Source organism: Rattus norvegicus, chromosome 16 (assembly GCF_021556685.1).
Source record: "Rattus norvegicus strain SHRSP/BbbUtx chromosome 16, alternate assembly SHRSP_T2T, whole genome shotgun sequence".
Lineage (NCBI taxonomy): Eukaryota > Metazoa > Chordata > Mammalia > Rodentia > Muridae > Rattus > Rattus norvegicus.
In genome coordinates this window covers 39180251-39193122 of record NC_141549.1, presented here as the reverse complement: position 1 = coordinate 39193122, position 12872 = coordinate 39180251, and the positions used below count along the sequence as shown (strand labels likewise).

Sequence of the window (12872 nt, the reverse complement as noted above, 5' to 3'; positions counted from 1 at the left end):
GACACAGAACACATGACCACACTCCATACTGGACTGTCTTTGTTGATGGTGCTAAACAACAAAGAAAGGGAGTGAAAGACACAACTAGAAAGACAGAGATTGTCAAATACCGTTCTCAAGTTGTGGAAGTGCCTTTTGTTATTTGGGGTGGCCCTCTCTCCAACTCAAGTGGATTTTGTTTTTGTGTTGTTCTGGGTGCTTAGGATTAAGTCTCAGGCCTTGCACAAGCTAAATATTCCCTTTCTCAACCATCTATCCCTTCATCCCTCCAAATTGGAAACAACTAAATTGCTACGCGTCGAATAAGTCATGAATACACTTTCTCTTACTCTGAGAGAGTTTTTACAGTGTTCTCATCTGCAGTTAATTTGCACAGGTTATAAATGGATAGGCAAAGGATTAGATGATACACATTCACTATAAAATCATCGAGATAGATTCTGCAATGTAAGAACCATGTTCTGTTATGTACAATTCAACAGAAGTTGAAGAGTTGGATCAGTGGGAGGATGGTGAAGCCCTTGCCCAGTGTGCCTGTGGCCCTGGGTTTGACCCCCTGAGACATAGAGCCCCATACGCACAACATGCAAAGACAATGTCTTCACTGTTGTCTATCTGAAAGATGCAGATGGAGACACATTTTTAAGAGAAAAAAGCATGTCACATGTAGGAAACATTGCAAGAGATGAAGTGGTTCTGCTTTCTGAATGTGGTTTGACTTCCAGTTCTGCAGCAGGAGAGTAGTGAAGTTGACTCCGGCTCACTCCGTTCTGCATCAGGCCATACTCTCTTTATACGTCGAGTTGATGTAATGTTGTTGGATGCAGTGCCAGCCCCTGAGAAGACTATAGTCGTCGGGGTGGGGTGGGGCTGCTAAGTACACACATTTATTAAATGCTACACACTTACTAGTAACGAGAATGTGTCTGTTTTCACTTTGAACTGTCCCCCAACCCTGCATAACAATAGAACCGGAATTAGTAATAACAACAAAGGTTTTTGTTTCCTTTTTTAGGTTTTTGCCTGCTGCTCTTAGAGACCCAGGGACAGAGTTTTGCCTTAGTTGCGGAGGGAAAGCTGTCTAGTAAAGTGGACTGGTTTTCAGATCAAGTATTATGTTCAACTGATGCCTTGGTGGGACCAAAGGGCATTTGGTGGTGAAAGGGACCCCAAACTTTCTGCCCCCTGCAGTCCCAAAGCTGTTCATCAGACTAGAAGCCAAAGACCCATGTCACTCCAATTAACGTGTACGTTTGTTGGCCAGCATCTTGGCCAGTTTTATGAGGTTTCACTGGCAGGGTCAGGGGGTCTGATGCTTGTGTTCTCGTGAGGATTAAGGATTCTAATGAATCATGTGACTGTGAATAGACCTGGATGAAGGCTGTGTTTAGGAGACTTACTTACTCACCCACCCCCTTCAGGCTTTCCACCCTGGAGGTCTCTTTCTTTCTACTCCCAGAAGGGAGGTCTGGTCTTCAAGGACCAACCAGAGGATGCTCTCAGAATTTTAAAATGTTCTCCTCTTCTGCATCTCGGCACAGACTGTTACAAATGTTATATTTTCACAGGGGTATATTGTACATTTCTGAAAATGTGCATCTGCATGCATATGTATACGCGACTACAGAAGAAAAGAGTTAAGATCAGCAATAGGTGTGAACTTGCAGATTTCATCTCATCTCACCACATTTATCCACAGGATGGCTTTGAAGACGCTCCTAGTTCTAGACCAGCAAGTCTCATTTATTAGTGGAGAGGAGAGCAGTTGGGTTCATCTTCCTTCTGTGGGTAGTTATTTCCAGGAAGCTCTTGTTTATTAAAGATAAATAAAGAGGATGTTTCAGTGGGAACTGTTTTAAGGGGAGACAGAATAGAGAGTTAAGAGGGAAGATAGGAAATGCTCATGGGGGTCAGATGATTGAGCAGTCCTATCTCCACTGGTTCCTGAATGTCTCATCTTTTATTCTGTTCCAAGACAGCTGTTGGAACCTGTTGCTTTTTCTTTTTCTTTTTTTTAAATTTTATTTATTTATTTTATTTATATTAGTGCACCGTAGCTGTCTACAGACACACCCAGATCCCATTACAGAAGATTGTGAGCCACCATGTTGTTGCTGGGAATTGAACTCAGTACCTCTGGAAGAGCAGTCAGTGCTTTTAACCGCTGAGCCATCAGATATTTCATGCTGGCTAATATTTTACGGAGCCAGCCTAGGGAAACTGGACCAGTCTCTCCTGGAGCTAAGAAAATAGTGTTTCTAAGAAGAAAGCAGTTCTAATTCAAAGATGGTGGATCTGGTGACAGCACAAGTATTGGTTTCCTTTAAAGCCTGAAGTCGCTGAAGTGGGCTTGGGAATATGGGTCCAGAGGACTGCCAGTCTAAGCCAGCTAGATACGGATCTGTTGGCCCTGCCCTTAGGCTGCAGAGAGGCTGTAGGTCTGCTAGGGGCCTAAAATGGATTAATAAGAAACCTGTAAGAAATGTGAGCAGATGAAACGGCAAAGAGGAGAGCGCTGGAGGTTGTTCAGGTGTGAACTGAGGTTTCTGAGTTTGTACTGGGGATGCCTTTGTACACAGTGAGGAGGTCCCTTCCCAAGTTGCTCTTGTTTTGTACAAATAGCGCCCACCCCGCGGGCACCGTGGGTCTCAGTAGGGACGGAGACTGTGGGTGCTCGGGCATTTTTGGGGCAAGGGACACTCAGAATCAACAAGACAGGGAGGATAAAAGAATCAAAAGCAACCATGGAAATCAAACAGTGTGCACACACCAGCCTTCCATTACCGAAAAGCGGCACTCTGACCCGGCGTGCTCAGTTTTAAAATACGAATCAATGGAGTCAGATCCCGTACTACACTCCGGGGACAGAGTTTTAATGTAAACGTAAAATATGCTTGTAATAATCACTTGTGGGCCCTGAAGCGCCACTCGAATCTCTGTTTAATTATAGGGCATGAGAGGAGTATTACCAGCTAATTAAACCCCATCCTATTTGTAATACCCCGCTCTGCTGCTGCCGACTTTCAAACGCGAAATTGTTTTCTTCTTAATGCTCTTACATATGATTTTCAAAAACACGAATGAACCGAAGAGAGAAAGAGGGCGAAAGGGGGCGGGGAAGAAAGGAAGAAAAAAGGGGAAAGAGCCTCAGGCCCTGGCCCAGAGTCAAATGGGCATCGGGAAGAACACAGGCCTGGCCTTCAGCCGGGGGCTGCGAGAAGCCGCCTCCTCTGGGTTCTGGACTTTCTATTTCCGCTCCTTTCCCGGAGGAATTCCACCCGGCTCCGAGGCGTGGGTCCAACAAGCCCCTAGGGGGAGAAAGGAGAAGAGTGAAGGCCCGGCCGGGAGTCAGTACCCACTGGGCAGCATCTGGAGGCCGGAGCGGGATGCAGGCGAGGGGGATGGAGCGACGCCGGAGGAAGTGAGCTCACCCCGGAGGGAAGGGGAGGAAGGAGGGAAGGGGACTGGGCCCTGCGTCGGCGTCTGGGGAAGAAGCTGCGAGCCCCAGACCTGCGGCCTCGGCTCTCCCAGGGGACTCTTTTGCGCGGGACCATGGGTGCTGCCGATCCCTTGACTTCGGAGCTTCGGGATGGAAGTTGGAGGTCAGCAGGACGCAGCCGGTTTTTGGCCTACTCAAGCGTTCCATTCGGTTCTGATTCTGATTCTCCTTGTGCATCCCTCCCTGTTTGTCTCCTACAGCTTCCGTTTGCTGTTCCCAGGAACGTGGAGTTATTTGCATGAGAAAGCCAGTGACTGCAGGGCTTGCGCTTTGAATAGTTACTGAATACTTGTTAAGACAGAACGATATGCTATGGGGTCTGTTTTGAAACCTGGTACCAGCTGTACCATTCGCAAGCACCTGTATCCTGGCCTGGCTGCGGTGATGCAGCCTGAAGTCCTGTGCTTGTAAAAAGGTCTTCAAACTGGGGAAAACAAGCCCGCTGGGGGAACAAAAGTGCCTGCATCTGTCTCTTGGGGTGGCGTTCTCTTCCCTCGCTTCCTCGACTGAACGTGGAGGAGTTGCCTCCAGACTCTTGAGCACAAGCGGCAGGAATGCCCAGGGATGTGAAAGGGTTGAGAATAATCTCGCATTGCACCTATGTGCTCTTCTGCACGGGGATAGGGGTGAGGTGGGGAGGAAGGTGTTGTGTCTTTATTCCCCCATCCCCCAAGACAGAGGTGGAGAGGAGGGAGGGAGTCACACCTCTCGAGGATTGTTGAGAAGGTGGGAGGTCTGGCTCCCTCTGTTGCCTGAGGTAGGATTTGCTGAGACCCAAGGTCGGAAAATCAGAACTTCTCTAAGTGTGTTGGAAGCAGAGGTATTATTGTCAAAATTTGGGGGAGCCTTTTGTCTACAGGGCACCGCCTCCGCAGTCAGGTTTGGGTGCTCTAGCTCTAGGGTTGATTTGGAACTTTTCCATAAGCTTAGGGGCTCGCATTCAGCTTTCATCTCCACATGAAAAAGTATGAGAAAGACCCCAGATACTTTTCTTTCCGGGCCCTTGCTGGATTGAGAGCTTTTTTTTTTTTTTAGGATAAAATATTGTTTTCATCTTTTGTACACATTCATACATAAGATGCAGCTGAGGAGTAGAGGAAGCAGGGCTTTACCCCCAGCTGTCACATGGGTCCCCATCTGCCACCAGAGCGCTCATAGCGCGCACTTCTTTTCTCTCCCCCTCTCACCTCCCCCCTTTCCTCTGCTTTCCTGTTCACAACTCCTGGAGCACCACAAAGGGGCTTAGGGATTCTGGGTCCTTCAGGCCAACCAGAGTCCCCCCACCCCTGCCTGCTTGGAAAGGCTCCATTTTCCCACAGTATTTCACATCCATATTACTTTTCACACCCTGTCAGGCAATAATGACACGGAACCTGCTAAGTACTTCCATGCACCCAGCCAGGCCTCCCACAGCACTCCAGATCCCGAGGGGCGGTCTTGCAGTCTTGAAGACCGTTGCTTTCTTCTCCCCTCCTCAGACTGACCACCCTGCCCCAGCTTAATAAAGGGCTGGGCACACAGGTCTAGTGAAAGTCTTTTTAAAGGGGTAGGAATGCCCAGCCATAGGAAGAAAGGGTTTGGGGGACAGGTGTGGCTTCCCTTAATAGCTGACATTAGATTGATGACTTAAAAAAAAAAAAAGGAACAGTGCTGGCTTTGGCATGAGCAAAGCCCTGGATTCTCCCTCCAATAGTCATAAATACATAAATAGATAAACAAAGAGGGCCACGCTGCAGTCCTTATTGGGGGGGTGGAACCTAAACCTCCTTATTAATATTTTGTGGCCATCCTTTCCCTTCATCGCACCAAGCACAGTGGACACTAAGGGACTCTAAGGGGGCAGAATGCAGTGTCCTCCACCCCTTTTCCTGGTCCCTATCTGCTATAGCCATGGAGGCTGGAGAAAGAGTGAGGCCACTCTAGAAACTCGGGGATGGGTGAAGAATGAAGGTATTTAGATCATCTATAGCATCCGAGAGACCACCTATGGTGCCTATAGACCTGGGATGGAACATTATACACCTCTGTACTAGTCCTCGTCTTCTCAGGAAACTACTCAGTCTGCCACCTTAATAGGTCTGCTGGCCTTTGGGTGTCAGTGGAAGGGCTTCAGGGAAGTTAATGCTCCTCTACAACTCCTCCACAACCCCACCTCAGTTCTTCCATTTGGAAGAGTAATAAAACCTGCCCACCCCGACCTTCAGAACATAGAGGGAAGGAACTAACTTTTAATGAGTGCCTATTAAGTGCCAAACATTTTACAGGCTCATGTTGTTTAATCTTCACAAGCTACAGGGAGGACATTTCTAAATGCTTTATGCCCAAAAGGACATGGTGGCAGTATAAAGAGAACAGGCCTAACTAGAGTATGTGCACCCAAATAAACTCCCAGATTCCTAGGACAGGATGGCTTTCAGAGTATTGTAGGCTGGGCTAGATCTCCTGGTCACATGGAGGACTTGAAATACCTTCCATGAGCATCTTCCGCACACTCCTAGAGAGATGGAAATCCTGTCCTAAGCACTTGAAGATTTTTGTGACACATTTTAAATTCTAGTTCCCACATGCTGACCCTAAAGCTAATGGCAGAGTCATTTACTCATATCTCTCATCATGAGAGGAACCCAGAGTCTTATGGCTCCCCAAAGAGTTACTTTGTATCTCCTCACCATTTCATTGGAGTTGATAGAAACAACTTGGACTTGAATTTCTGCTCCTGACTTTTAAACTGAGTCCAAAGCTCCCTCTTCAGCCTGGAAGCTCAAAACTGGAGAAACCCATAAGGCAATTAACTTGGCTCTGATATACAAACCTCAATATTTTTTTCTCTTTTCAGGGCCAGAAGGGGTTATCTACTCCAAACTAGGGGAGAGCAGAGTGTGAGGTGCTCTTCCCAGTGTGTGTGTGTGTGTGTGTGTGTGTGTGTGTGTGTGTGTCTGCAGTTTTACTTGCCAGCCTTATGCAGTAGTTGCTTCAACACTGGCAGACATCTTTCTTATCTAGAGAGGGGATCTGTGCAGATAGTGCTTTAGGGCCTTGGTTTAATGAGTCTGTGGAGAATAGGGAGACAGACACAGAACTTTGAAAGCTAGAAAGGAAAGCAAGTGTAAGCCTTCAGGGAGAGGTGGTATGACCTGAAATTTCTTGAAGGAAACTATTCCCTCTTTTTTTTTTCCATCCCTGTAAAGATATGGTCCCTGTACATATCTGCACTCTCTAGCTATCAGCCATCACCTTTGGGGTTTCTGGAATAACTATGTCGGTTATGTGGATGAGGATGCCTGGTGTGCGTGTGTGTGCGTGTGTGTGCGTGTGTGTGTGTGTGTGTGTGTGTGTGTGTGTGTGTTGAAGCATGCATGCACCACAATGGCCAGCCCCACTCCTGTTCTTCATATTCCTGATGCAGCTGTTGAGGAAGAACCCCCAAAAAGGAGAAGGCAAAGTTGGAGAGCAGACAAGGGACTGAGGAGAGGGGAGAGGAACCTTATTCTCATAGTCTGTTAGGTCAGACATGAACAGTCCCTGAAGCTATAGCCATCTGATTTAAGCCACCTCTTTCCTTTTGTGTATAAATGGTGTGTGTGCGTGTGCACGTGTGTGTGCATGTGCGTGCGTGTGTGTTTGTGTGTGTGTGTGTGTGTGTGTGTGTGTCCAGCTCACGCTCGCAGCTCGCATGCACGCACTTCCTAAATTTTCAACTAAACCTCTTAGGCCCTAGTTATTCCCGTAGCAGTGAGCCAAACCTGGAGAGGGCTGAGTGCTTATTTAATGGTACTTTTTAATCACACAAGAGTATATTAATTCATTTTATAGTTTCGATGGTGGGAAGAGAGAATATGGTGACTTATTTTCCGCAACTCACAAATACCGATTCTCTAGCTCAGCAGTGACGTTAAGGATGACTGGCAGGCAGGTGGGAAATGAAGATCAGGAAGGTTCTCATCTGTGATGGGTTCTGCTGCTTCCTGGCAGTGGTGACGGCATAGGCCGAAGATTCAAAGCCCTGAAACTGGAAGATGCTAATTTAAATTAAACTCTATCTTCCCTTCTCTCAAATTGCCTTCCCACGGGCACTCCAACTCTCTGGAAACAAAAAACCAAGACCACCAAAAGGGAAATTTAAAGGAGCGCAAGAAACCATGAAGAGAAAACTGCCCAACGTATTTGAAAGCGTGCAGAGTTTTGCCCGGAGTTCCCGTAGCATACTCTCACTTTTCTCCAGAAGCTTCGTAGAAGCCAATTTCTTTACTTATATTCTGGAATTTTTTTTTTATTTTAGGTTAGGTTAGGTTAGGTTAGGTTAGGTTAGGTTAGGTTAGGTTAGGTTAGGTTAGGTTAGGTTAGGTTAGGTTAGTTTTCCTGGGAACTGCACATTTGCAGACTCCCGCGGGCTCTCTATCGTTGGCAGTAGAAAGCCTGCAGTCCAGTCTAGGCACTCCCCTCGGGGTACGCAGGAGCAGACAGAGCCACTGCCCTCCCAACAGAGCCTCTGGGCTGCTGGCTACTGGGATGATCTGAGCCAGAATGATCTTATTGAATGTATTAATGACCAGAGAGATTTCTTAAGCCAAGTCCCCGAAGAAAGGATCCAAAACGAGTAAAACAGTTGCAGATCCTGACTCTGGCAAGGTTGTGAGTCGGGAATCACAGCTCCCTCTCAGCCTCCTCCGGGTGTAAGAGAGTTGATGCTCACTGGTGGGCTCTGCTCTCTGGGGTTTGCAGTCTGCGCTGTGGAAGGTAATTACTTGAACTATTAGTCTACGCTGCAACACACTGTTGAAGATACTTCTGGTATGCTTCAGAAAACATATTACTGCGTGTTTTTTTTTTTCTTCCGCAGCAGATTTAGCGTAAATCTCTACTAATAATGGTACTGTCCGAAAAGCCGTCGGGAGTGTGGACAGATTCGCCATTCTTGTAAAACTGGTTACTTCTCTAAAAGTCACTCATCCGACTGGGCGGCTGTGGATGGATGTGGTTGGGGTTGGGTCTTGGCTTCGGACGGATTCGTGGCTTCTTTGTCTATTTTTACAAAACAGCAGCATTAAATTGCTGCCTCTTGACTGCCTATTCTCACGGCTGTTCAGTTTCTTCGAGTCTTCAGATAAAATCTTGAATCCTGTATTAGGGTGTGGCATGCAAGACCCACAGTTCCCCCTGACTCCACTCCCTTGCCCCCAGACCCTTGACTATGAATTATAGTCCTCCCCTGGGACCTCACTAGCGCATTCTCAAATATGCTTGCAAATGCATTTCCCAATCTTACTGGGTAAGGTTTGATCTTCAAGGAAGTCCTCATCCTGGTCCCCCACCAAAGGGTGTTTCATGGGGGTTGGATGCACAGATCTCTCTTCTCTGCCTGTTTTCCCGGACAGTTTCAAATCCATGACTAGAGATCGGAGAGACCTGGAGCTGAGCTGGCCACAGGAATCAAGTAGGGACACACGTTACCCTCGAGAGATTCCAAAGCTGCACCCAGAAATGCAGGCTAAGTGGCAACCCCTAGAATTGAGGCTCAGTCCTCAGTCCTGGAATAGTTTAATTCCACAGGTACTGTGCCCTTTAGATGTGCGCTGCTTCATAAGGCGTCCCGCTTTGAACACCAGGCCTCCTTTTCATTTTTTTTTCTCTTGGTAAGGAAAGTAAACATCTTGTTTATATTTCCATAGTGGTCAGACCCTAATTATGCATGATTCCAGCAACATGACTGCTGCAGCCAGAAGGCGCCGGTCTAGGAAGCCGCCTGGAACTTTACATAGATTTTTTTTTCCTGTTTTAAACTTTAGATGGTTTGTGGAGGGTCAGGAACCACAGGCTGAAGGTTAGATAGAAAATGAACGGCCAGGATTCCCTATTTTGGGGACGGGGTGGGGGGGTTGGTGATATTTGCCTGAGAAGACAACCACCAGGAGGTTTGCAACTGCCCCTGCCGATGAACAGTCATAGCCTCAAGGACCTAGGTCCACATCTGGTCAGTACCCACCATTCAGCCAGGACTGGGTAAAATCTAAACATGTAAGTCTCAAAGAGAGTGAGGAAAGGAAGCGGACAACAGAACATGGAAAACATCTTTTTGGTCATGTGAACTTTATTGCAGATCAGGATGTTATCTAACAGCTGCCCAAACTTCTGACTCCATGCTCCAAATTCCCATACCTCCCCACCCGGTGTGCTGTCTGCCAACTTGGGGATCCTCTTCCCAGCTTCTACCAGCATCTGGCTGGTTGCATTTGGAGATGATTTACCTTCCTTCAGTTCACCAGACAATGGCTCCCATGCTCACCTGGGCTGATAGTTTCCTCATCCATTCTCCTCCTGCATAGGAAGCTGGGTCGAAGAGGGGTCAGAAAGAGAAAGGCAAGCTGGGAGTCTAGGCCTCTGGTGCGTGCATTCTCTATGTGCCTTTGATTTGGTCCAGAAAAAAGCATCACAGGAAAAATAATGTTAGTGGGTGCCTGGGCCAGTCTCAAGCACTAGGAAACTGACTTTGTTCCCCTAAAGGCCTGACAAAGATCTGAGCACAGGATAGGCTACAAAGATGATCCTTATTGGCCTTGGCCCATGGGAGTTCTGAGGAAGAAGGGGCAACTTGTTATTGTTGAGGAAACAAAAGCAGAGGCCCACGAGGACCCACCAATGTTTGTATAGTTCATTTCCTAGTCTCATATGAGAACGGAGAGCATCTCAGGAGGACCCTCTCCTACCTTCCACGCAATGCCTCCCCAAACCCCAGTTTCCCCTAAGCAACTCACACCTAATATGGAAGGAGTTAGCTCTAGCTGACTGGTTTAACTGGTAGGACATTACTTTGACCCTTATGTGCATTTCTGGACCCCAAAAGGTCAGGGGGAGCAGGGCCAATGGGCCGAAGTACAAGCATAATCCAGATATCTAGGAACATCTGCAGAGACCCGTGTGTAGAAAACCCATTCATCTTCGGTCCACTGAATTTACTCTGTGGCAGGACAGTCTAAGATAAGCCCCCAATGAGGACAGTAGCTGCTACAAGAAGTCTGAGGCAGTCTCCTGGCTGCGCAGCTCCCTGAGTTGTGGAGCTTCTGAATTAAAGGATGTTCTGGTGTTGCCCACCTGGACAGTGTTGTGCCACCAAGCCCTTTAGAAGCAAAGTCTTTTACTTTGGTAATCCAACCACACTTTTTCTAAGCGGGAAGATGCACACAGCCCGGAAGTGCTTGCTGAGACCCGGAAGCACCTGGAGCTGGCCAGTCTCCTCTGTAGGAGGGAGACATTGGCCACCTCAGCCGTAAAGCCTCAGGTCACCTGGGACCAGTGTTCTGTGTTTGTGATCCTCATCTCCTCTTGTCCCACCCACCTCTGGAATCCATACCGGCTGATTGAGAGAAGGGAAACCTCGGGTCCCTGGTGCAACCGTGAGTGGAGTTAGTCCTTCATTTTACTTAAGCTGTCTTGGTCTGTCCTGCAGTGGGGCAGAAGGAGGCACGTGGAATACTTTATAATAGGAGCTCGATAACTAAAAACGCACCATAGATTATAGAGTAGATGTATTAGAGATCCTCAGATGGGATTCATAATTCCACACATAATAAAATGTCACCTGTACGCCCTCCCTCCGTCTGCATCTCTGTGGGAAGCTTCCTGTGAGTGTTGGGCACGCAGAGGCTGAGGCACACCCTTCAGCTCCCTGAGGAACCTGGCTCACCGGTGCCTAGCAGCACCGTGACCCTCTACCCGCAAAGTTGTAAGAAAAATGTTTCAGCTCCAATCTGAGCTGCTTTCCGTAGCACAGGAAACATCTGGGCTGTTTTCTCACAGCGTTTGGAAAAGCACTTCTGAACTTGACGCTTAGGTGTTCTAGGACCCAGACAAACCTGAGTCTGAAGAGGGTGTGCGGGGTTGGCAACCCTGCCTGGGTACAAACTGGGGATCTAACTGGTGGCAGACAATTGGGTGAAGGACGAATTAAACACTTAGTCCCACGTCTGCGCCTTCTGGCCTCATTGTTTTAATGTCTGTACTACTTAGCCGCAGTTTGAGAAAGAATAATGCCTTTACATTCAGAAAAACTTCAAAGACCTGGGCTTGCTCAATATGGAGCGCACATGGTAGTCTCCGAAGGCCTTGTCTGCCAAAACATGTTTCTCAGTATTTTTCTCTTTTCTTCCAATCTCCCACCCCCCACTTTTTTCCTCCCCAGATGGGAGAGAACCGCAGGCTCAGGTTACCTAGATCGGTTTGCCTTCACGTGAGGCAGCTAGGGCTATCCCAAAGCATTTCGGGAACAAAATCTCAAGTAAGAAGGGGCTTTGAGTGGACCCGCTCTCCAGACAAGGTGGAGAGGTTTGAGTTGACCAGGACCCAGAAGGGACTGTGGCAGAGTAAGTGCATCGTCAGATTTATATCTGCTAAAACACGTGCCCCTTTCCTGCAGATGCACACTTTCCTGTTGGAAACCACTTTTTAAAATGAGGTTAAAATTCACCAGCAGTGCCTCTTATCTTAGCTCATGGCTCTCACCGTGGAAAATGTTTCCTATTTATCCAATGACAGCCGAATTGACCAAATGAAGACAGTCATCTGTCAATACTCTTTTCAATTTTTGTCTAAGCAGTATCAGTTCAAAACCTTTTGAAACTATTTTCTAGATAACTAGTCCAACTTCCTACCTTCTTTCCTTCCCTCCCTCCCCCTTTTTTCCCTCCCTCCCTCCCCTACCCCACCTTTCTTCCCTTCTTCCTTCCTCCCTTCTTCCTTCCTCCCTTCTTCCTTCCTTCCTCCCTTCTTCCTCCCTTCTTCCTTCCTCCCTCCCTCCTTTTTCCTTCCTTCCTTCCTTCCTTCCTTCCTTCCTTCCTTCCTTCCTTCCTTCTTTCCTAAGTTATCCAGCAGACAGAAGCAGATAGTTGGCTAGAAGTTCAGGTACATTGCTTCAGGAATTGGGTCAAGTAAAACCCCAGAACAATAAGATTCATTAAACTCAACTACTTCAATTTCTGACTTTTCTTGCAGAAGCTAAGACCCCAAAAGGCAATGGTCCACCCAGGGCACATTGCTAGGGTGGAGGTGGAAACAGCCTCCTTCCCCCTGCTGACTAAGAGCAGGTCTCACCATCCCACAGCAACCTGGTGGGAGACATCAGATAGCTTCCTCTCCCTTAGCCCCTTCTATTAAATGATCTGCTTTCAACACCTCTGAGAAAACGATCTCAGGATATTATCCTTCAGCGAATTTACATGCAGAGTTAGTATTAAAGGCAGGGGTGGGTTCTTAGGGCTCCCATTTTAAAGAAGATTCATGCTGTCGCCAGAACATGCAGCTTTTTCTAACACAATATTGATGGTGGTGGAGAAGGAAGCATGGCACACATGGAGCTGATTAACCACGAATCTTATCAAAT

General features: G+C 47.5%; 2 protein-coding genes and 1 long non-coding RNA gene across 8 annotated transcripts in view; 1 reads left to right on the top strand and 2 right to left on the bottom strand.

The window, feature by feature from the left end:
• Erich1 (glutamate-rich 1) overlaps positions 1–12872 on the bottom strand; it is a gene marked incomplete at its 5' end in the record, with an annotated part of 52793804 nt that overhangs the window by 44471241 nt on the left and 8309691 nt on the right.
• On the bottom strand, positions 2845–3708 carry LOC148000529 (uncharacterized). Its single transcript, XR_015639835.1, has 2 exons — positions 3511–3708; positions 2845–3308 (listed from the first exon to the last, which is right to left on the bottom strand). It is a non-coding gene; the product is annotated as an uncharacterized LOC148000529 (long non-coding RNA).
• The window catches only part of LOC134482495 (uncharacterized), a 40885-nt gene continuing 31007 nt past the window's right edge, over positions 2995–12872 (top strand). For 2 of the 7 annotated variants that reach the window (XR_015639824.1, XR_015639820.1), the window contains exon 1: positions 3163–3421. Coding sequence is in view for 2 of the 7 variants with exons in the window: in XM_087589427.1 (XP_087445553.1) it covers positions 3081–3421 (341 nt within the window). In the remaining 5 variants the exon portion in view is untranslated. Of the gene's footprint in view, positions 3422–3699; positions 3971–10724; positions 10891–12872 lie in introns of those variants that run through there. The other 5 variants (XM_087589429.1, XM_087589427.1, XR_015639834.1 and 2 more) reach the window with 5 other exon arrangements.